The sequence below is a fragment of the Hypanus sabinus genome, chromosome 12 (assembly GCF_030144855.1).
Source record: "Hypanus sabinus isolate sHypSab1 chromosome 12, sHypSab1.hap1, whole genome shotgun sequence".
Taxonomy (NCBI): Eukaryota; Metazoa; Chordata; class Chondrichthyes; order Myliobatiformes; family Dasyatidae; genus Hypanus; species Hypanus sabinus.
The window spans coordinates 103,228,899-103,254,371 of NC_082717.1; the positions used below are offsets into that span (position 1 = coordinate 103,228,899).

Genomic DNA, 25,473 nt, shown 5'->3' on the forward strand with positions numbered 1-25,473 from the left:
TCCCATCCCTCTGCCAATCTAGTTTAAGTAGTCCTCAACAGTTCTGGCAAATCTGCCCACAAGGATATTGATCCCACTCAAGTTCAGGTGTAACCTGTGCTTTTTGTACAGTTCCTATCTTCCCCAGAAGAGATCTCATGAGCTACATACTTTAAATCTTGCACTTTGTACCAGTTCTTAAACCACGCATCCACATCCTAATCTTACCCTCGCTGGCGTGAGGCACGGACGCAATCCAGAAAATTGTAAATATATATAAAGATAACTAGACCATTTATGATGTCGTTTCTCTGTTGAGATGAGGAAAGGACATCACTACTGCTTCCTTTAACAAGCAGCAAAACAATATCTTCGCATGTCTCTGATTATTCCTGGGATAGATGATTTGGTGTGCCAGAGTGGGGGTGGTGGGGTGCATAGGTGGAGCAAAGGAATTCCCGTAGGGCTCCACAGCACAGTTTCTCTCCAGAACTCTGCCAGCCTGATTGGCACCCATCTGAACAAGGCATTGGGAGCTTGCACTTGGATTTGTGCATGCCTTCTGAAGACTTTGTCGATCCCAGGGTGCTGGTCTAATTGTAGGTTGGGAAGTAGGGAAACTTCAAAGCTTGATAGGAAGTGCCTCCATTTCTTTTTTTATAAGCAGTGCTGTAAAAGCACCTTTCCCATGATGTACTTATCTTTCATTAATCCGCCTTAGAAACTCAAATGGACATGAAACTGCTGGAAATAATAGGTCAGGCAACACTTACTGATGGTGTTTCAGATCAATGAGAACCAGAAAAGAGAGGAAGCCAGGCAATATTTCTTCAAGATATCTAGAAAGGATATACTGATATTGGAGAGGGTTCAGAGAAGATTTGCGAGAATGATACCAGGAATGAAAGGGTTACCGTGTGAGGAACGTCTTGAGCTGTATTCCCTGGAGTTCAGGAGAATGGGGGGGATCTCAGAGAAACATTCTGAATGTTAAAAGGCCTGAACAGATTAGATATGGCAAAGTTATGTCCCATGGTAGGGGAGTCTAGGACAAGACGGCATGACTTCAGGACTGAAGGACATCCAATTAGAACAGAGATGCAGAGAAATTCGTTTAGTCAGAAGGTGGTAAATCTGTGGAATTTGTTGCATGAGTGGCTATAGAGGCCAAGTCATTGGGTGTATTTAAGGCAGAGATAGATAGGTTCTTGAGTAGCCAGGGCATCAAAGGGTATGGGGAGAAGGCAGGGGAGTGGGGATGACTGGAAGAATTGGATCAGCCCACAATTGAATGGCAGAGCAGATCTGATGGGCCGAAGGCCTGCTTCTGCTCCTATATCTTGTGGTCTTATCTTAAGAAGGAAAAACTAATTTAACATTACAGATTGATGTACTTAAATCAACACTGACCAGTTCTGATGCAAACAGGAATGGCTGGTTATCCAAAGTTTGACGATCAAGTCCCAAGGGGTGCATCATACCCAGACGGAAGATAAAGAACTGTTCCTTAAGGTTGTTTGGCTTCGTTGGATGTCAGAAACGTGGAAGTCAGAATGTGTGTGAAGAATTAAAGTAGATCTTATTTTCCCCCTCACTTCTCGTCATAGGTCAGGGTCACCTTTGTGAACTGCTAGGAAGTGTTCTGCAAAGTGGTCATCCAGTCTGCATTTGGCTTGACCAATGTGAAGGATGCCACATTGTGAACACTGAATGTGCACTAGTTTACAAGAAGCACATGTGAAACCTTGGTCAGACATGCAGCTTTGTTCTAATATGTAAGTGGTAATAGAACATAGACAGTTGTAATTATTCAATATTCACCAGCTGCTCGATGACCACGACATTCACATGTGGAAGCTCTGAGCCTGCATTTCTCTTGATGTTTTCCTACAAAGCAACAACATTTGAGTACTTTGGATACACTTACAAAGCAATATGATTTGCAATTTCACCGTTGTGATTTTCAGCTTTTGTTTTTCAAATCATTGGCAAATATGATCTCAAAATATAACCCCTTGCCACGGTTATATTTGAGTAGGAACATATTTGTTTTACTTTCCAGGATGAGTATATTAATTATATTTCCTAATATGTGTATAGGGTGGCGGGTGGAGATGCATCTTGATGAGGCATCATGATGAGGCATGAGGCACTTGATTCCTCCGCTAGCCTGCAGGTCACCCTTGGGCAAGGTGCTTAGCCCCTGATCAAGGTCATGTGAAGCCATGGGAGCCAGTGGTGGATGGTTGTATGAGCAGTGATGCATATCACAAGCCCTGATTATGCGACCACTGACGCCAGGCAGGCAATCTCTGAAGAGTGTTGATAATGGCTGGGGTCACCTGTCTTATAAGGACACTGCCCAGAAGAAGGCAATGGCAGACCACTAAAGTAGAAATATTTACCAAAAATAATCATGGTCAAAGAACATGATTGCCCACGTCATACGACATAGCACACGATAACAATGATGATGAATATGTGTATAGTTCAGCCATTATATACCAAGTTCCATCATTAATTATAGCTATTTTTAATTACCCAATCCATCTTGGAACTTCTGATTTTTTTTTGTTAGATCCAAGTTCCTTCAAGTTGATCTTTATTCCAGCTAGAATTTGGAAGTACAAAGCTGTTCTATCAAAGGTATATGCACAGTAAAATTGGAAAAACTGGTATGGCTTCTGTGCTCTCTTTATTTAGAGCTCATTCATTTCCTAACCCTTGTGTGAAGGCACCCTCTGCTTGTTGGATTGTGGCATGAGTGTTTCCATGATAATTGTTGTCCTATCAAGGATATTTTCCCATTACTTGGCAGGCATATTGTTAAATGACCAACAGCCATAATTGTTGGAGGATTTTGTCCCTAGCTGATTGGGAGCTGTGGCAACTACATGTAGCATGCAAAAGTATATCAAAGGGTGTGTCACATGAATGTGATTTTATTAATTAAATTTGTTAAGTCTTCTGTTTTTTAGGATCTCTTGTTTGGTGTGGCAGGATATATTGCTCATCTTGATCAATTAATTTGAAATTAATAAGTACTGAATTTGTTTAAAATTGAACAAGGATGAACATAGTTATGAGATGTTAAAGACAACTGAAAATGGCAAAATACTGAGATAGAGGGGGAAAGAGCAAAAAAAGTATAAACTGCAAGTGTTCTTCAGGAATGCTGCAGTAATTTCATGCTGTCCTCTTTGGTGTGACAACTATGCTTTTTTGATAAACCTATGCTTTCTTCTTTTTTTAAAGCCTACTCGAAGTATGAGAGTACTATGTCAGGTATGGGACTCACACCCTTATCTCACTTCATCTAATCTTTCTGCATCCTCCCTCATCAGTTCCACAGTCTTATCATTGCATGCAGTTCTGAAGTGGGTTTCAGCAGCCAACTTGTATAAATTATTTTTATTCATGCCATGTTTTCTGGCTCAATATTTTTAATATCTTGCATTAATGTTGTGCTGTTTGTTTAGCAAAGTAGCCCAAAGCATCTAACAAAAAATCTTAATCAATGAAAGCGCCTTTTGTACTCATTCATGGAAGGAGATATTAAGCAGTTGCAATTTTTAAAGGAGGACGTAGAAGTAGAAAGACTTATGAAGGGGACATCAGAGCTTATGGACAATGGGACTGAAAACACTGCTGCCTGTGTGGAACTGCTAAAACTGAACAGGCATAAAACACCACCATTGGAGGGATGCTGGCTTCTGACAGTGTTGGAGACTAAAGCAAGAATGAACAATGTAAAGCAGACAGTATTGGACTGGTTCCACTGTATGCAGGCAGGTACTGGCATGATGTGTGAGTTTACAAAAATGTAGCAGAGCTTTGAGCAACGCTTTATGTCTGATGAAAATGGAAAGCCAGCCAGGTGGGCTTTCAAATGGTTGGGTCCAGAGGTGACAAAGGTTTCAGCAGAAATTCTGCTCAAGCATAATCTGAGTTGGATGATCCTTTAGAGATGTAGCCAGTCTTGGAGATGGAGAAGATCATGGTTGCTGGCTCATCTCTGAGCCAGAAGCATATGAACACTGTGCACAGTCTTGACTCACCTTTAGGGGCTGGATGTGCACAGGGAACAGAATTTGCACCTGCTACAATAAAGCTTTGGCTTCATATTTTTCTCCATGAATTTTTAAATTCCTTTGTTGTTGGGTTGTTGCATCACATTAGATCAGACTCTGCATGATGATAAAATAGACACAGAAACTTGGGGGAAAATGGAAGCAGGGGTAGCCCCTTTGGCCCTTCAAGTTAGTGCTGTCTTTCATTGTGATTGCGATTGATCATCCAAACTCAACACCCTGTTCTAGCTTTCTCCCCAATATCTGTTGATCCTACTACCCCCCCTTAGGAAAATATCCAGCGTGAATGATTTGACTTCAGCTGGTTCCATTGGTAGAGAGCTCCACAGATTCACCACTCTATCACCTCAATCTTAAATGACGTAATTTATGCTTAAACTGTGCTTTGGACTCCTGAGCATCAAGAACATCCTTCCTGCTCCGAGTCTGTCCAATACTGTTAGAGCCTTGCAGGTACTATGAGATTCCCTCTCATTCTTTCATACTCTTTGTAGCTTAATTGACCTAGTTTTCCTTCATACAGTTCTGCCACTCCAGAGATCAGTCTGTGAATCTTTATCGAACTCTCTCCATGGCAGGATCATCCTTCCTCAGGTAAGGAGACCAAAACTGCCCACACGACTCCAGTAACACACACGTCACTGGAGGAACTCAGTAAGTCAGGCAGTATCCATGGAGGGGAATAAACTGTGAACATTTCAGGCTGAGGCCTTTCGTCAGGACAGCTCAACGTGTGATCTCACCGAAGCTCCGTACAATTGCAGCATAAGATGCCTACTCCTGCACTGAGATCCTCTCACTATAAAGGCGAGCATAAATTTGCCTCTTAATCATCTGTTGTATCTCCATGCTTCAGCAACTGGTGAACAGGCATACCTGGATCTTGCTATACCTCCCTGTAATCAGACAATCTGTCATCATCTTGTGCCACCATAGTGGATAACCTCACGCTTATTCACATACTCTGCACCAACCATGTATCCGCGCACACCCTCAGTCTGTCCAAACCAACCTGTGGCTCCTCTGCATTCTCCCTCCCACTGATGCACCATTTTGTGTGGAAGCAGATGTTTTCTTCAAGTAACTTCAAGAGAATTACGTAACTGAGAAATGGAAGAGGGCGATGGATAGATTTTCAGGGGTAGCCCAGAGAGTATACTGTAGAATTTGGAAAAAGAAAGCTCTGGCAGTTGATGGATTTGATAGATAGAGGGGTATTATGGCAGTTCTTTCAGAGTAGTGGAGGAGAGCTGCTGAATAAGGGTTGTGTAGATTTGGTGGAAGTCTGCAGACAAAAACAATGAAATTGCATGGTTCTTATGGCCACTATGATGTAGAATGTTTCTTATGACTTTGATCAGAATGATTTATTGCTGTTTCAGGTGGCCTGTTGCAGGGTTATATCAGTCAATTTCTGATTCAGGTTGCAAGTTAGAAATTAGTTTGATACAGATCAGTAAAAATATTTCATTGGAGTTGTAATAAAACATGATCTCCGTTTAAAGTTTTGAAATGTAAGGAAGTCTGTAAAATGTAGAAAATCCTCTGGAATCAGAATCCCTGGTAACATTGAATATTTATTGTGTAACATTCAGAATGTATGTTTAGTGTTGCTGATATTGTCCTTAAGACAAAGTAGACGGATTTTATGTAGTTTCGGGAACTATCTCGACCTTTGGGAATGCTTCATATCTACATCTGTGTTGATTTTAACACTTACTACCTGCTGAGCCGTTTTTGCAGATTGAGAATTGCCATCCATGGGATAATGTTTGCGAGGAATGTGATGTTACATAACAGCTTTGCTTTTCGTATTATCTTCTTTTGCTCACAGCTTTCTTTCATAATGTGCAAAGTACGATGGAGCCACACCCTGACCAATCACTCCCAAATAAACTAATTTGGAATTAATTTGCATCTTAATTTTAACTCATTCAATTCATAATACTTTGTTTATCCAACAGTTAGTGGCTTGGTATTACCACTACTGACCACGTCCTAAAGGACAGGTGTCAAACTGGCAGATAGTGAGCTAAACACTATGAGGAATAAACCAACACATCTCAGTCTTTCCAATCAACCTCTCTGTCCATGGTAGAATTGACTATCTCAACAATCCTTATGGGGACCGAGTTCTGAGAGACCACCCTCAATTATTGAGACACGACAGTCATGCAAAGTGATTTGTGTGCTACGGGTATGACATCTCAAAACTGCACAGCAGCACAATATGCAACCACATGGCCAAGCATATCCTTCACTCTACTGTCACAGTCAAGCCTGGTTCAGTGTGTGTAGGGTAGTACCTCAGGAGCTGCAGCACGTGTACTTCACCAGTGACCAATTTTCCTTCATAAGGTGGGATGTTCACAGTTGATGCAGAATGCTCATTTTCAAAAAATGAAACAGCCTGTGGCAAGACCTGGACAACATTCAGACAACGTCAGATTATTGGCAAGTAACATACGCAACACAAGAGTGCCTGTCAATCAATGGCCATCTCTAATAAGGAGCGTCTTACCACCCACCTTGCTATTCAAGTCCTCCACCATCAACATACTGACAATCTCCATTGACCAGAAATTGGCAAAACCCTTGTCAACATTGATGTACAGAGGTATCTAGGTATCTTGGAGTCAAAGTCAATAGCTCCCTGAAACAAGTAGGTAGGGTGGTAAAGGAGTTGTATGGCTTGCTTGCCTTTATTAATCACGACACTAAGTTCAGGGGTCAGAAAGTTATTTTGCGGCTTCATATAACTCAGGTCAGGCTGCATCTGAAGTATTAACAACATTAGAGATTCTGCAGATGCTGGAAGTCTTAAGCAGCACACAAAATGCTGGAGGAACTCAGCAGGTCAGGCAGCATCTATGGAGAGGAATATGCGGTCAATGTTTCAGCTGATACCCTTCATCAAGGCTTTCAGGAAAGGGATAGGATGGGAAAGGAAGGCTAAGAAGCTAGAATAAAAAGGGGACGGGAAAGAGTACAAGCTGGCAGGTGATAGGTGAGATCAAGTGAGGGGTAGGTGGGTGGATGGAGGGGTAAGGAATGAAGTGAGAAGCTCGGAAGTGATGGGTGGAAAAGATAAAGGGCTGAAGAAGAAGGAATCTGACAGGAGAGGACAGTGGACCATGGAAGGAGGAGGGGCATCGCGGGGGGTGATAGACAAGTGAAGAGAAGAGAAAGGGTAAGAATGGGGAAATAAGTGAAAAAAAGGAGGGGGAGAAATTACTGGAAGTAAGAGAAATACATCTATTGGGGTCATCTATTGTATCCAGCACTCCCAGTGCAACCTCTACACTGGTGAGACTCAATATAGGACTGCTCCATTCAGCACCTTTACCCCATCTGTCACAAAAAGGGGGATATCTTGGAGGCCACCCATTTTGATTCAACTTCCCATTCCAACATGTCAGTTCATACCTCCTCGACAACCACGATAAGGCCACTCTCAGTTTGGAGGAGCAATTCCTCATTCCAACTGGGTAGTCTCCAACCTGAAGACATGAGCATCAATTTCTCTAACTTCTGGTAATTTTCCCCTTCCCCTTCTCTCTTTTTCCATTCTCCACTCGGATTCCCTCACATCCCTTTTCTTCTCCTCACCTGCCTATTATCTGGTGACCCTTCTTTTTCCCTTTCTCCCAAAGTCCTCCCCTATTAGATTCCTCCTCCAACCCTTTATCTCTTCTACTTGTCTCCTTCCAGCTTCTTAATTCATCCTCTTTCCCCCACCCTCCCACTCATCTTCCCCCTTCACCTGGTTTCATCTATCACCTGCCAGCTTGTACTCCTTCCCCTCCTCCATCTTCTTATACTGTCCTCTGTCCCCTTTTGTCAGGAAAGATCGACTGTTTATTCCCTTTCACAGGTGCTGCCTGACTTGCTGATTTCTTCTGGAGTGTTGTATTTCATTTTAGTCACCACACCGTAGGAAGGATGTTGAAGCTTTGGAGAGGGTACAGAAGATATTTACCAGGACGCTGCCTGGATTAGAGGGCATGTACTATGAGGAGAAAGTTTTTTCTGGAGCTGAGGAAGCTAAAGAGAGATGTGATAGAGGTCTACAAAGTTATGAGACACATAAGATGATTCAGCTGGTATCTTTTTCCCAGGATTGAAATGTCTAACACTAGAGGATAAGATGAGAGGGGTGTAACTTCATTGGAGATGTACAGGCCATTTTTTTAAAACAGAAAATGTAGGTGCCTGGAATGCATTGTAAGGGATTATATTTGAGGCAGTAACAATGGAGGCTTTTAGATTGGTATATGAATGTGCAAAAAGTGACGTGATATGGACTGTGTGCAGGCAGAGGGGATTAGGTGCTATTATCTTAACTAATTTGGTTAAAGGAAATGTGAATGGAGCAGCCAGATTAATACAGTGGCTATAAAGGTGGATCGAGGCTGGATATCCTGAAGGAAATAACCCCTCTCCGGGCACCCTAAACCATTTCCACCAGCGGCATGGTACATGTCGGGGTCTGATGGACTGGGTTACTGCAGCTGCAACGACATGGGAGAAGCTCAACAGAGTAGCAATGTAAAGCTACCACAGAACAACAAATTTCACAATGTATGCCGGTGATATCAGACCTGATTCTGAATCTGACTCACTTGTTTGATACACAATCAACACCCTAAATATTCTTTCTCTTCATGAGGTGCCTGCAGTGTGTACTATCAATTAAATGCACTGCAGTTCCTCATCCAGGCTACCGGCAAACCCCTTGGGCGGCGGGTGACTGTCAATTCCACAGAAAGTCACACACTCTCCTGATTTCGAAATATTTCACTGACTCTTCATGTGGTTAGATCTGAATCCTGGAGCTCCATGCCCAATTGTGTTAAAGGGAGTATCTTAACCCGAAAGACTGAAGTGATTTGGGAATGTGGCTGCAGGACAACTGGGACTGAGCGATAAAGGATGGCTTTGTAATCAAAATAACTTCTGAGACCCCTGTTTTCTGCTGCAACTGGCTAAGGAGGTTTTGCTTGGTTAATTGTACTCAGCTAAAGCTTGAAGTCTTGATATTGTTTTATTTGAATAATTTTCAGCCACACTTACAGGAGAATATACTTGTGCTTGTTATCATTTACCTCATTTCCATGAGTGTTTATGGACAATGCTTTGAAGTACTACTTGTGTTTGCAAGGTTGATTGGAAACTACTTGGTTGTCAAAATTTGACTTGCATTTGTTTGTTTGTTTATTTATTTATCTTGAGTTACAGCACAGACCCTCCTGACCCAACGAGTTGCATCACCCAGCAACTCAACCCACCTATTCAGCCCTAGTCTAATCACAGGAGAATTTACAATGACCAAATAACCCACTAATTAGTACGTCTCTGGAACGTGGGAGGAAAGTGGAGCACCCAAAGAAAACCCGTGTGGTTACAGGGGAATGTACAAATCTTTACAGGCAGTGCCAGAATTGAACTCTGAAGTGAGATGCCCTGAACTGTAATAACATCATGCTAAGTCGCTATGCTACCGTGGTGCCCAACCCTAACCCCTTATGGCCTCCATCACTAATCTGTTAAGAAACCCTTACCTATCCCGCTGACTTGTCTCGGATAAAGCACAAAGAGCATCTCCTGTCACGAAAGAATGCTGACTCGGCAATTCTGGAGATGACTTCCTGCTGGGGAAATAAATTCATATTGAAAATTGGGTTTCTGGATTATTCAGCTTTATTGAGTTCAGTGTATTACTTGATGGCAGTATTTGCTAATTATATTTCATGTTGAAGGGGAAAATTGCAATTCCTGTTTGAAACTTCAAGTCCTTGATTCAGCAGTCTGCTGCTGCTTTGTATGTATGGCCTGTTTGTTTGTAAACAACAGACTGAAGGTGTCTTTTTGATCCATAGGAGACGTACATTGAGATTCAGACAGAACACTTGCCCCAGTTGTTGGTGCGGATGGTCTCGGCTCTGACCAGCCACCTGCAGGCATTATGCCTCTCTGAACTCACTGACTGCCTCAAGCTGTGCTCAAAGATACTAAGTAAAGTACAGCCGCCCTTGCTGTCACCTGGGGCAGAGTGTAGACTGTATTTCCCAGGACATTCCACCTTTACGCAAAAGAAGGAAGAGAAAAAGGTAAACTCTATTGTATTTTTAGAGAGTATTTCTCTATAAGATAAGACCATAGGATACAGAGGCAGAAGTAGGCCATTTGGCACATCGAGTCTGCACCGCCATTTCATCATGGCTGATCCATTTCTCTCTCAGCCCCAGTCTCCTCCTGCCTTCTCCCATAACCTTTCATGCCATGACTAAAGAAAAAATGGTGAACCTCTGCCTTAAATATACCCAATGTCTTGCCCTCCACAGCTGCCTGTGGCAATAAATTCCCCAGATTCAGCACCCTCTGGACGCCACTCTGTATACTCACAATACTCCCAATGAGGCTCTCTTGAAATAAATGCTAACATTGCATTTGCCTTCCACACCACCAACTCAACCTGCAAGTAAACACTTAGGAAATCCCAAGGACTCTCAAGTCCCTTTGCACCTCAGATTTTTGAATTTTCCCTCCATTGAGAAAATTATCAACCTTTTATTTCTTCTACCGAAGTGCATGACTGTACACTTTCTGACACTGTATCCCATCTGCTACTCTTTGACTGTTCTCCTAATCTGTCTGTCCTTCTGCAGCCTTCCTACTTCGTCAAAACTACCTGCCCCTCCACCTATCTTTGTATGGTCCGCAAATTTGGCCACAAAGCCATCAATTCCATCATCCAAATCATTGACATATAACGTAAAAAGAAGCGGTCCCTGCATAGACCCCTCTGGAACACCACTAGTCACCTGCAGCCAACCAGAAAAAGTTCCCTTTATTCTTACTTTTTGCCTCCTGCCAATCAGCCAATGCTCTATCCACTCCTGTAATATGATGGGTTCTTAACTTGCTAAGCTGCCTCATGTGCTGCACCTTGTCAAAGACCTTCTGAAAATCTAAATACATACACAACATCCACTGATCCTCCTTTGTCTATCCTGTTTGTTATTTCTGCAAAGAATTTCAACAATTTGTCAGGCAAGATTTTCCTTTAAGGAAACCATGCTGACAACAACCTATTTTATCATGTGCCTCCAAGTATCCTGAAACCACATCCTTAGCAATCAACTCCAAATTCTTACTAACCACTGAGGTCAGACTAACTGGCCTATATTTTCCTTCCTTCTGCCTCTCTCCCTTCTTGAAGAGTGGAGTGACATTTACAATTTTCCATTCCTACAATATCATGCCAGAATCTAGTGATTCTTGAAAGATGATTACTAATGCCTCCATAATCATTTCAGCCACCTCTTTCAGATCTCTGTGGACCATCTGGTCCAGCTCACTTACCTACCTTCAGATCTTTCAGTTTCACAAGCACCTTCTCCCTAGTAATGGCAACTTTACAAACTTCACTCTCAAACTTCCAGCATACTGCTAGTGTCTTCTATGATGAAGACTGATGGAAAATACTTACTCAGTTTGTCTGTCATTTCCTTGTCCTCCATTATTACCTCTTCAGCATCATTTTCCATTGGTCCAATATCTACTCTCATCTCTCTTTTACTCTTTTATATATCTAAAGAAACTTTTGATATCCTCTAATATTATTGGCTAGCTTACCTTCGTATTCCCTCTTTATGGTCTTTTAGTTGCCTTCTGTTGGTTTTTGAAAGCTTCCCAGTCCTCTACCTTCCTATTAACTTTTTGCTTTATTATATGCCCTCTTTTTGGCTTTACATTGGCTTTGATTTCCCTTTTCAACTACGGTTGTGTCGTTCTGCTTTTTGATAACTTCTTTGAGCTGTATCTATCCTGTACCTTCTGTCATGTTGAAATCTTATGCATTTAAAAAATGGTTTCACTTTACTTTAGAAATGAGTTATCAAGACCTGAAATTTTTACTAAACTGGTTGTTCCATTTCCTGGCATTATCCATCCTATGCATTCTTTATGCAGGTATCATCAGCCAGCCTTGGAGCACCTGGTGACGTGTTTGAAGATGGAGAAAACCCTCCCAGTAGCCAGTCTTCTGAGAGTGGATTCACTGAGTTTGTGCAATACCAAGCCGACAAAACAGATGATATCGACAAAGTCCTGGTGGAAGGGTCAGTGCCGCAGGGCAGCACTTCCTCAGAAACTGAAACTGCTTCCACTGTTGGGTCTGGGGATACTGTGGTGCCGTCGTCAACATCACAGGAGGATAAACCGGCCGTGCCTGTGGGAACCTCTACTCAGAAGACAACAATGCAGTACTGTCTAGAGTACTTTGAGCAGTTTTTGACCCAGCTTATTACTCTTTACATTATTCCTAGTGAAGTTGTTTGCCAGGCCTTTGCAACAGAATTCCACATGGACCTGTGTGGAGACAGAAGCCAAAGCAATGCCCAAAGCTTTGCTGGCAAAAGTGATGGAGCTTTTCCAGCAACAGAGCCTCATCAACAGGCCAAAGAGTATCATCAGTCCTTCTCTGCTGCGTGCCAACTTTTCTTTGAGTTCTCCAGCTTTCCTGTTTACATTTCAGAAGGAAATTTGTCATCTTTGTCTCATAACAATAAATCAGAAGCTGGTAAGTTTTCATGCATCCTTTTCAGTGTGTAGAGTTAGATAACACTTTTATCTGGTCCTCAGTGTCACTACATGTGACCCCTCTGTCAGATTGGGACAACTTTGTAGTGTTATTGAGGTCTTCTGTAAAATTTGTCCTGTTGCGTTCTGCTCTGCATTTTTTTTTTTGCTGTCATTCTTGGGATCTAGACATTGTTGGAAAGTCCAGCAGTTATTGCTCACTCCTCAGTCCTTTGAGAAGATAGAAGTGAGTCACAATCTTGAATACATTGGTCAAGGTCTTGAAGGTACTTCACAGTACTGTTAGGTAGTGAGCTCCAGGGTCTTGACCCAGTAATTTTGAAGGAACGAGGGGTGATTACGTCCATGTGTTTGTTGGTTCTTTCCTTCAGAGCAGCAGAGCAGCTGGTTAGGGTGGTAAGGCTTTGTTACGTTGTGTTTCAAGTGCAATTCAATTGTCATTCAACCATACATGAGTACAGCCAAATGAAACAGCATTACTCCAGGGCCAAGGTGCAAAAGGCAGTACTGACAGTCACACACAGCACAAAGCACATATGTCAGTAACATACAGTCACACAAAAGATATAGTCCAAGACCCCGAGTCTATGAATATTGCAGTAGTCTGCAATCAAACACAAGACAGCTTGTCTTCTGCCAAATGAACACGGTGGGGGGGCGGGGGGTGCAGCACCAACCCCAGCTTGGATGCCGTGTCACGCAGTCTCTGGTGGCACACGCTGACTGAGACTCCTCTATGTTAGGTGGCTGCAAATAGGCGACACAGTGGCTTGAGGCCTAGACCTTGCTACAGTCAAGGCCATGCCCCTGCTGTCTGACCCTGCCATTCACCAACGTTCCACATTAACGATGTCCAACAGGGTCTTGCGATCATAAGAAAGCCAACTACTGAGATGATCACTCGCTGTTAGACTGCACACTTCCTTCATGCACTGACTCCTCAGACACCTGTCTGATGCAGGCAGCAGCAAGATCCTTCAGCTTCTCCACTGATGGGGTAGGACTGCAGAAACTTGAGTTCTTAATGACCAGCAGAATCTTGCGTTCATAAGAAATGCATTTGAAAAAGACAGTAACACCTTTGGCTGACCCCTGAGAAGCTGCTGCGATCGAAAGTGCCGCCACCTTACCAGAATTTGTTGTCTTCAATTTTTGATGAAATATTGCGTTAACACTGCTGAATACCTAGTATTTAGACTCTTCCCTACCTGATATAACATAGAACATAGAAGAGTACAGCTCAGGAACAGGCCATTCGACCCACAATGCTGTGCTGAACCAGTGAGAAAACAAATCAAAAACACCCAAACATTAATCCCTCCTAACGACACCATTCCACGTCCCTCCATCTTCCTTATATCCATCTGAACGTCCCTTAAAAGCCTCTAATGCATTTGCCTCTACCACCACACCAGGCATCCACCACTCTCTGAGTGAAAAAAAAACACTTACTCTTACATCCCTCTTGAACCTGCCCCCTCTGGTATTAGACATTTCAACCCAGGGAAACAGTTACTCTCTGTCCACTCTCTCTATGGCTATCATAATCTTTGTAAACCTCTATAAGATCTCCCCTCAGTATCTGGCACTTCAGAGAAAAACCAAATTTATCCAGCCTTTTGTGATAGCAGATGCCCTCTGAACCAGGCAGCATCTTGGTAAACCTCTTCTACACCCTCTCCAAAGCTTCAAAACATTTGACCTCACAGCAGATGGAAGTGTTTCACGTTAGTGAGTAAGCACAGCTCTTAATAACAGGAATGGTTAGTAAGATAACAGGAATGATTATGAACAGCTCAGACATGAATGGGAACTTTGGAAATAAACATTCCAAAAGTTGTGATTCATGCCTTAATTGTTTCTCCAAATGACTTTTTGAAAAATATTTATTTTTAAGTGTGGAAATTGTACTGTGGAAAACAACTCTGCTATAAACTGATCCTTTTCGAGGCCTGCAATTCAAAGTAGTGTTTGCCAAGTTTTACTGCCTAGGAATGTGAACAACACTTGGAGTTTGATCCTACATCAATTAATCAACCTTTTTGTTGACAAGCTCAAAAGCAATTTGTTACAAACAAAATAAGCTTTGGGTATATAATTTAGTAGTAATTGATTTGGTAACTCCCTCTCACAGTTCACAGTGCTTTCTTTAATTCCTAATTCCTCCACTTTTGAACTTGTTTTCAGTTACGTGAAAGGTCTTGACTGGCCACATACATGTGCTAGTAATGTTGCCTCCTCTTGGCAAATGTTAGTTCAAAACAAAGATCACATTTGATTGTGAGTCACATAGTGCCCCTTCAGCCCACCTTGCCCACGTCAACTATGAGCAACCTATCTATTCAGATGCCGTCAACCACATTTTAGTCTGTAGCCTTCGATGTCTTCAAGTGCCTGTCGTGATGCATCTTAAGTGTCGTCCCCCACCACCCACTCAGGCACTGTGTTCCAGATTCCAACTGGAAAATGTTCTTCCTCAGATGTGTAGTTCTAGATACCTCTCCTAGGAGGAAAGGTTTTTCACTGTTATTAAATTGGTTTATTAGTATTCTTGTCAGTAGAGGCTACTTTATTAAGTATATTTAAGGCAAAATTAGATAGATTTTTGCATAGTCAGGGTATTACGGGTTGTGGGGAAAGGTGGGTAGGTGAAGGTGAGTTTGCAACCAGATCAGTCTTGATCTTATTGAATGGCGAAGCAGAATTGTTGGGCCTGATGGCTGACTCTTACTCCTATTTCTAATGTTCTTTTGTTAAATTCAACATAACTCTCCCCAATTATCATTTTGTTAAGTTGAAGGCTTCATGTTCTCTTCTTTAGATTGTGCACAGGTAAAGCCCCCACTCTGGCTCCAAACCCTCATGACTGCCTGCTGTTTTGCCAGTGACTTCAGCATTCAGAGTGTCGCCATTTCCCTGGTGCTCGATTTAGTTGGCCTAGCTCAGTCGGTTGCTGTTGTCAGTGGTGAAAACTTAAACAGCCTCGAGCCAGCACAGCCCCGGAGTCCAAACCAGGGCACGGTGGCTGTGGTAATCATGCCACCACTAACACTAGGAAACCTCAAGTTCATGGTTCAGAAGACTGAATTTTTCAAGGTGAGTACATTGTTAAGATTTTAAGACTTTCTGCCTTCTCTTGGATGCTAATATTTGTACTGCTCTACGGGGAACTAAATTACAACATTTTATACATTATATTCTGATGAAAATTGCACTTAAAATTCTGTTTGAAATTTTTTAGATTTGCAACATTTCAAAAGCTTGCTTGTCATGACCAGAATACCTTTAATAATGTAAAGTCATACATGGACCCTTTGGCCCATCTGATCCATGCTGGCCTAGGGACATCTAATGATTAAGTGACGCCAGTTGGAGTGAGTTCTCCTCCATGATCCTGACTGTAGTTTACACACTACCAAAGGCAGATGTTAAGTATTGAGTGTTGCGATTACCAAACAAGAAGCAGCCTCTTCCTAAGCCTTTCAAATCATTGCCAGGGTTGCTTGAAGAAATCTCTGCCCAACTATCAATGTATCACCTACAGCACCAGGGAGTCCCAACACACTCAACCACTGCTATACTACCATAAGGAATGCCTACCATTCCTTCCCTAATCTCAGGGTGGTATATAGTAACATATGTGTAGTTTGATAATAAATTTACTTTGAATGTTGAACATCTGAGCTAGTCCCATTTGCCTACATTTTCTCCCTATCCCTCTCAACTTTTCCTGTCCGTGTATTTATCCTGATGTCTTTTAGGTGTTGTTATTACACCTGCCTCAACTACTTTCTCTGGAAGTTCATTTCACATACACAGTACTCTCTGTGTGAAGAAGTTGCCTATCAGTTCCCTTTTTAAGTCTTTCCCTTCTCAACTTAATCCTATGCCTTAAAATACTGTGGCAACATGAAAAGCTTCCGTTGAAGATATTGGCATACATTCATCTCCACACTATTTCCCCAGTGACTGTCATTAAAATAGCAATCACACATCATTCTGCATGGCTTAGTTAAATGCTAATACAAGCATTTTTTTTAAAGGTGCTTCAGTAAAGTTTAATTACACCTTGTAATATGCTGTTTATGCTTATGTAGTTTTCCCCTACCTAATGCAGTAGATTCATAAAAGAAACTTATTCTCAAAGCCATGCTGGCTATAATCAGATTATGCTTCTCCAAATGCTCATCTGTACTGTCTCTTTGAATCTTCTCCAATAGTTTGGCCATCTCTGAAGTAAGACTCAGTGGTCTACAATTCCCTGTTATCACTACTCCCTTTCTTGCACAACCCTCCAATCATTTACTCCTGTGGCCAGTGGGCAAAGGTCATTGCCAAAGACACGGCAATCTCCTCCCTCACTTTATGTAGTAACCTGAGGTATATCTTTGGTTTATAGCTTTCTGTCCCTTGATGAAGCAAGTTCTCGTGTCAGTGCTACTCCTACATTCCAAAAACATACCGGTTAGTAGGTTAATTGGTCATTGTAAATTGTGCTGCGGTCAGGCTAGGGTTAAATGGGCAGGCCTGCTGGGCAGTGCAGCTGATTGGACCAGAAGTCCACTGTATTTCTAAATATAGATATGTAATTGTCATCCTTGGGAATTGCAAGGATATGGATTATAATAAATAACCACAGTGGGAAAGAGTGGACATGCGCTTTACTGAAATTTATAAAGGAATAACAAATGAAAGAAGTGGAATGATTACACTGTACCATCCGTGGTCAAATGTAACCAGCAAATTTATAGAAAGTGTTCACGCTGCACTGTTTATCAATTAACAATTAAAGTAGCAGTGACTCTGCTTTCTCCTTCTCTTAAGCAAGCGGCAGTGGCACTTTGGAACCAGCTTGGGGAGAAGACGCCTCAGTGTTACCAGAGGAGCGCGGAACTGTTTTATCAGCTGCATAATCTCGTTCCATCTTCCAGTGTATGTGAAGATGTGATAAGTCAGCAACTGCTACATAAAGATAAGGTATGGGGGTATCATGTACGCCATGTGGCAGCCAATACTGCATCGGGATCAGTGCTACTGCTTTTGCCCTCGATAAATCCACAGCTGCACTGACATTCTGGCTGTCTTCGGATGTCATGTAAAGCTTTAACAGGCAGGCAGGCAGGAATTGCGCGTGTGTGCACACACACACACTTCTGACCGGATTTATCCATTTGCCCTGATGATTACAAATAATATGAAATATCCTTTGGACCTGAAACGTGCTGGGCCCTGTGCAGATGAACATGAGGACAATACATGGTTCCAATCGTACCTGGGCATGAGTTTGTTCTGTCGTAGCTCTTGTCACTACCTGAAAGAAAGGTGCAACAGAGAGAGAAACTTAAGTATACAGTTAGGAGGAGCAATTTCCAGGCTTGTCTCGACAGTTTCAAAACTTTGCCAGTGGATATTAATGCAGCCCCTCTCTCCCAGCTCGGTAAGATCTGCCAGGATTAAGGAGTGTCCCACAACGGGCCTCCCAGGAAATGCAAAGATCAGAATTCTGTTCATCCCCAACTCCAGAGTATTAGCAATTCACTCATCTGTTTTTGTACCATTGACTTAGGAATACGTCAGCCCTCCCACCATTGAGCACATCTACATGAAACACTGTCGTAGGAAAAGAGCATCCATCATCAGAGATCCTCACCACCCAGTCCATATTTTTGTCTTACTGCTGTATCTATCATGTAGAGAGTATAAGAGCCTCAGGACTCATACCACCAGGTTCAAGAACAGTCAATACCCCTCAACCACCAGGCTCTTGAACAAAGGGGGTAACTACACTCACTTGCCCATCCATTGAGATGTTCCCACAATCATTGATCTCACTTCAAGGATTCTTTATCTTGTTATTTTATTTTCTTGATATTTATTCCTATTTATTTATATTTGTATTTGCACAGCTTGTTGTCTTCTGCATTCTGGTTGATCTTTCATTGACCCTGTTATTAGTTACTATTCTATAGATTTGCTGAGTATGCCCACAGGAAAATGAATCTCAGAGTTGCACATGGTGACGTATAGGTATTCTGATAAAAATTACTTAGAACTTCGATTATTAGGTGCATGTTTTTATTCTTTTTAAAATAACAGTTGCTGGGTGTTGTTCGTGCCTCCAAGATGGCTAGTTCAGGAAGGTTGCCCCTTAATTAAGAGTCATTGGTAAGAAGTGAAAAATTAAATTTGTTTTGAGTGAAAGATTTCTCTTTTTAAGTGCTATTACTTTACAGCTCCAATGACCACAGGCTTGATACTGACTTCCAGAGCAGTCTGTGTAGAATTTGCAGGATTTCCCTGTGACCTACACCCCAAAGACATATTGTTGGCAGGTTAATTGCACCCAGCCCTTGTGTGGATGGGTGGCAGGAAAATCAGGGTGAAGTTGATGGCTATGTGAGAAGGAATAAGGTCCTGAGAAATAAGTGAAGGAATGGCATTGTTGGGACTGAGCTAGTATTGACTTGATGGCCCAAATATTTTTCTCCCAATTGGATGCACGGTTATTATCTGTGGACTGTAACTATAAGATGCAAGATAATGTTATATTCGCAGTCTGGTCTTTTGACCTGAAAGTAATTGGTCTAAGAATTTCTCCAATGGCCTCAGGAATTAAACAAGTTAACGAGGGTCTCATGATGGAGCAGGTATGGGAACAGGAAACCAAAATGCTGTAAATTTTCAAAATCTGAGATTAAAATGCTTGGGAATACTTAGAAGAACCTGTGATGAGAGATAATCTTCTTCTGTCTCCACAGTTAGCACCTTCCTCTTCTCACAGCATATTCTGTTTGTATTTCTGCACATGCTGTCTAATTCCTGTGGATTGGAAAGTCTTGGATGCTTTGCCTTTTCTGTTAAAATGTGTTCTTGTAATGCAAGCACTTGTAATGCGAGTGTGAATTGGAAGAGATTGATTAGGTTTACTCAGTGATGTAAGTGAAAGAAACCTTGTGTATTGAACTAAAACCACCCCTTTGTGGCAAACATTGTTACTATCTAAACATCACAGATTATGTTGTTGACAACACCTAGAAGACCATTTTGAGATGAGACTTGAAGCAATAAATGTAAATTGCTTTGAATGAAAACTCTGGGTATTGCGGTGGGTCCGGAAGTGCCTGTTACCCTGCCCTGTCTCTTAGAAAGTGTCTTCCTGTCACACGCCAAAAGCAACAAAGCTTCCCCCGTGATACACTGTCAACCACTACCTTCAAGATGCATGATGCTGAGGTACATCCTTGGATGCGCTGAAACACAACATCAATCACGTAACCTAGGGTAATCGTGCATTTCAGGTATTCCAACATCTGACAGCCTCGCCCAGGTGACCCAGCCAGGTTGATCAGGCCCCTGCTTATGTCCCAGCAGTGTCTCTTGATCCATAGTCATCTGGATGCTCACTAAGCAGCCTCTATGACTGTCCTGATGACTCTCTTCTTTGCAGTCCCCTGTAATGCCAAGGAGAAAGTAGGTTCTGTTGATCTAGCAGCTAGCAAAACCTTGATACCCATCTCCATAGGCTCACATAGTGCCTCCACCCCCGTGTCTGGCACTGCTCTACCAGCTCCAGGTATTTGGCTTTCTAACGCTCAAACACCTCCTCAGTCTGGTCTTCCCAAGGCACTGTCAATTCTAGTAGTGATCACCTTTTGTGATTCTTGTAGTAGCTGGATCTTGTCTGATATTACATTTCCCGTTTTGTTAAATATTTAAATATAAAACTCTGGGTAGGCCACACTTGGAATATTGATGCTCAGTTCTGGTCGCCTCATGATGGGAAGGATCTGGAAGCTTCAGAGAGGGTGCAGAGGAGATTTATCAGGATAAATCGAGAGCATGTTGCATGAGGACAGGATGAGTGTGCTGGGGGTCTTCTCTTTGGAGTGAAGGAAGATAAGGGATAACTTGACAGAGGTGTACAAGATGATAAGAGACATAGACAGAGTGGACAGCCAGAGGCTTCTTTTCCCAGAGTGGAAACAGCATAATTTTAAGGTGATTGGAGGAAAGTATTGGGGTGGGGGAGAATGTCAGAGAGAGGATATTTACACAAAGAGTGTTAGGAACATTTCAGAGACTCTTAGATAGGCACACGGGTGGAGGGCTATGTAAGAGTGCAGGGTTAGATTGATTTTAAAGTAGGTTAAAAGGTTGACGCAACATTGGGGGCTGCAGGGCCTGTACTCTGCTGTAATGCTCTTTGTTCTAACACGAGGTTCTTCAACTGAAGATGCACCACAGCAGCAGCAACAGTTTCTGTTTCTTTTGCATCTTCTTAAGATGTCACAAGTTGTTTCACAGCAGTGATCTCAATAATTGCTGCTGGGCCAGATCAGAGCAAATGCTTGGTCAAAGGGATAGGTTTACAGACGCATTTTACAGGAGATGTGGTGAGGTTAGTGTTGGACCCTTGAAAGATGAAGATGCGGGTGGGAAGGTTAAAATTGGGCAGATGTGCACATTCTCCAAACCTTGAGGTGTTCAAACCTAGCTTCAAATAAGGTTACATTTTTTGTATGATTTACCAGCCTAGCTGCCAGTTTTTTTTTTCTTCTTGGGCCAGAACCAATTATTGCATTATTGCACTGGAACATATGGTTTTAACTTTTATTCTTTTATTATAGAAAATACGGATGGAAGCTCACTTAAAATTTTCAGTGCTCTGGCACATTACTCGGGACCTACTCATCAACAAATCATCTTCCTTTAAACGCACTTTTGACAGGTCAGTGAATTTAAAAGCTGTATGTTATTGTGGTGTAATAGTATTTTTAAACACCAAAATAAATGGGGCGCTACAGTAGCGTAGCAGTTAGCACTATGCTGTTTCAGCTGGGGAAGTTTGAGTTCAGAGTTCAATTCCAGCGCTGTCAGTAAGTACATTCTCCTTGTGAATGTCTGGGTTTCCTCCCACAGTCCAAAGTTGCATTGGTTAGTGGTTTAATTGGTCATTGTAAATTGTCCTGTGATCTAGCTAGAGTTGAATGGTGGTGTGCCTGCCTCATTGAGCCCAAAAGCCCTGTTCTGTGCTGTATCTCTGAATAATTAAAAAGAAATTAAATATGGGTTAGAGAGTGGAATACATTTTCTAAAGGTTACACTAATGCATTCATCGAGAAAGCAAAGTCCTTAAGATGCTGGAAGTAAAGCAGGAGATGATGCTGAGGTTGCAGAACTTGAATCAGATGATTTGATGGGACACATTTTGCTTCAGCTGCCACAGGATTAAGTTAATTTCTGCATTCCTCCATGGGAGAGAGCCTGTGTGTTTCCTGTTCACATTCGTTTAAGATACTTGGTAGAGAACAGCACTCTGAACCCAATTTTCAACAACCATTATCTTGCTGTGTGAAAGCCCATAAGGTGTGTGTGTACCTTTCAGCCTAATAAACAGTTGCCAACTTTTAGACCATAAGATCATGAGACATAGGAGCTGAATAGTCTACTCCACCATTCCATCTTGGCAGATCCCAGATCCCACTCAACCACATACACCTGCCTTCTTCCATATCCTTTCATGTCCTGACCAATCAGGAAACTATCAACTTTTGCCTTAAGTGTACCCACGGACTTGGCCTCTACCGCATTCTGTGGCAGACATTCCACAGAGCAGAGTATTTCTGTTCACATTAAAATTCATAAATTGCAGGCAATAATCTGGACAAAGCTGTCATGGTATTGGAACAGATGATTTAGTTCTACGGAACTGCACCGCAATATAATGGTAGTAACAAGAAGAGGTCATATCCTGGATGGTGACAGCCCTTGGTGATGGATGCCACCTTCTGGAGGCACTGTCTTTTGAAGATGGTGCCAGCGACCAACTCAACCAACAGCGACAGTCTGCAGCCAGCTCACAAAACTACTGCTACTTTTAAATATGCTGCTGTTTCTGAACTGCAATTAATGGCAGCCTGCAATTTCCATTTTGATGTATGTTTGCCCGAACTGAGTGATCGTTTTGCTTATTCGTGGGGAATTCGGTGAGGTTGAGAGTGGATGTGCAGCCATCGTCTCCTAATGGCAGAACGCAAACCCACGGTTGGCTCCATTACTCCTTGCTGATTGATGGCAGTTGCCAAGGGCGCATGTGCGTGTTCAGTGCCACGTGACTGCATCCCTTGCTGCTGCTGGAGGAAGCTATGGGAATATTGTGCTCTATGCTGCAAGGTTCATTTGCAGCTCATGGCTGCGGAGTCTTTCTCAGAGAACTTTGCAATTTGATGTTTTATGTCCTCAGCGATGAATGTGCTTGAGGCTGTGGACCTATTTCTGAAGGACTCTGCGTTTCATGTTCCGTGTGTTTCTGGTTACGCTATTTAGCGTGATGTGATTGAGGCGATTTGGTGTGGAACTGTCTCTGTGGCTGCGACTGCAGTCATCAATGCAACAATGAACTGAACTGACTTGGTAGCTGTCGCTCCTGTACTGTTTTGGGACTCTGCAGTTAGACGTTAAACATTCTGTGTGCGTTTTGCTGTTTGTGTGATTTGCTCTTCTTTCACATGTTGGATGTTTGATATTTTCTTTAAATGGATTCTGTAGTGTTTCATGGCTGCCTGCAGGAGGGCGAATCTCAGGGCTGCATACTGTATAAATGCTTTGATAGTAAACATACTTTGAAACTTGGTTGTCCTGTGTTGGAGCTGGCTGATCCTATAATCAGCCTCTTGTGATCGCAATCACTAGAAAATCTGCAAGTACAAATCTAGTTGCCCCTTTCACTCCACATTAAACTCCCTGTATCGCAAGCATACCCTTTCCCAGGTAATGAGACCAAACGTAAACACAATATTCCAGGTGTTTTCTGACCAAGGTGCTGTATAATCCTTGCTCCTGTTAATACTTTTCAAAAGAAGGCCAATGTGCTATTTGTTTTGTTAACTCCCATGTCTAATTTCAGTAACTGGTGGCCAAAGACTCCTAGACGCCAACATTTCCCAATTTCCTATCATTTAAATATTACTTTGCCTTTTTGTTTATGTATTAAAATCAATAACTGGATATTTATCCAATCTGTACTGGATAGGCACTTTCCTGCTCAAACAACTTACCTAAATCGTTTTGAAATCTCCATAAAACCTCACCTACTTTTATGTCACCAGTGAATTTAGAAATATTACATTTGATCCTGGATCTTGGTGCCCAAGCACTGATTCCTGCCACACCTACAAGACCCGTATATTTCCGCTTTGTTAGCTGGATCTTGCTTCTGGATGTTAGTTCTTGATGTCATCAATCTACTTAGATATTTGCAAAATATTGCTTACATTTGTGTGTGTTTTTGGCAGATCTCTATTTATCATGCTGGATAGCCTGAGCAGTACAGATGGCTCTATTTGTTCGGTAGCCCAGGCCTGGCTGAATCAAGTCATCCAGAGACACGACATTGCGAGAATCCTTGAGCCACTACTTCTGCTGCTCCTCCACCCCAAAACCCAGCGCATCTCCGTGCAGCGAATGCAAATAGAGCGGCACATGAATAAATCTAAGGGTGTTCCTATTGAAGAAGAAGGAGATAATTTCTTGGGACCAATTAATGCTGTTGATGGTGGGTGTCCTTTTAGTGACTTATTATATGAAAAGCCTAGTCATTCATCTATTTTCAAGAAGCACGTTATCCCCAATATACATTTACTTGTACAGTGGATTCCATTTAATTGGGACACATCAGGGCCAGTACAGTTTGGCCCAATTGAGCGGCTGCCCCACTTAACCTGAAGTTTCACGGAAATAATGAAAAAGTATAAAAAAGACAAACTGCCGCTTAACTGAGTAACAAATTATGTATCTAAATGAAATACAGAACAGATTAGATCATTACCAATACTACTACAGTACTATAAAACTGTTTATTGGTTCCTAGTAGATATCGACTGAGCAATTCATCCAGTGTACTCTGCTGTGTTCTTTTGATTGGCTGTAAATGAACAAAATCAGTGCAGATACTTAGTACAGATAATAGATTGCCTTCCTATATTGCTCTCAACCATTGCATCTTCTTAATCTTCATTTTTACAGTAGCATTCAAGATGATTGCTAATACCTTCGTAATTCTGAACTTGTAAAAGTAGTGAACTTGTTTCATTTTCACTCACAGCTGTCTTTAGCATTTCCAGGCCTGAATTCTTGAAACTGCAGAGAGCAAAACTGTTCTGAATTGTCTTGCTGCTTATTTCTTGCCAACTATCAGTGGCAAAAATCACTGCTTTTTGAACACACACAAACACACCGGATGCTATTTGAAAACTGCTTGAAGTACGGTGTAGCATCTAACAGCCATGTAAGTGCACGCGATTGATGCCAGTTAGAAACTGTTTGGTTTCAGTCTCCTGTCCCAGTTAAGTGGTCCAGTATCCCAAGTAAACAGCTGTCCCAGTCAACCGGAATCCACTGTATTACAAATCTGCCGCAATGCGTTGGTTCGGGCGCAATATACAACAAAAAAAGTCAGTATTCAATAATGATAAACAGTAAAGAATTATTTTAAAAATCTGCTTAAGATTTAAAGTTTGGATCTGGAATAAAATGTTCATAAATGCATAAGCACCAGCATGTGTTTTGCATCGTAAACAGCATTATAAAAAGTGGTTTAAAATGTTTACAGTGCGTTGATGGGTTAATAGATGGAGGGCAGTGTTCCTTCTAAGATATGCATGTGTACGTGCGCACACATCTTTTGCTGATAGTGCACAAAAGGTTGTCACCCTCTACCTCATTGGCATGTTAAGTATATTTCACAGTCATACACAATCACATTTCTTTTTCCGGTTTCTGACACAGACGGTGTTGACAA

General features: G+C 42.1%; 1 protein-coding gene across 5 annotated transcripts in view; it reads left to right on the forward strand.

Annotated features, from left to right (window-relative positions):
• Positions 1 to 25,473, forward strand: part of dop1a (DOP1 leucine zipper like protein A) — a 192,528-nt gene that overhangs the window by 89,182 nt on the left and 77,873 nt on the right. For 4 of the 5 annotated variants that reach the window (XM_059986598.1, XM_059986596.1, XM_059986597.1 and 1 more), the window contains 6 exons: positions 9,950 to 10,180; positions 12,045 to 12,654; positions 15,496 to 15,770; positions 17,499 to 17,651; positions 21,302 to 21,402; positions 23,969 to 24,228. In XM_059986598.1, the coding sequence (XP_059842581.1) occupies positions 9,950 to 10,180; positions 12,045 to 12,654; positions 15,496 to 15,770; positions 17,499 to 17,651; positions 21,302 to 21,402; positions 23,969 to 24,228 (1,630 nt within the window). Of the gene's footprint in view, positions 1 to 4,544; positions 4,665 to 9,949; positions 10,181 to 12,044; positions 12,655 to 15,495; positions 15,771 to 17,498; positions 17,652 to 21,301; positions 21,403 to 23,968; positions 24,229 to 25,473 lie in introns of those variants that run through there. The other variant, XM_059986600.1, reaches the window with a different exon arrangement.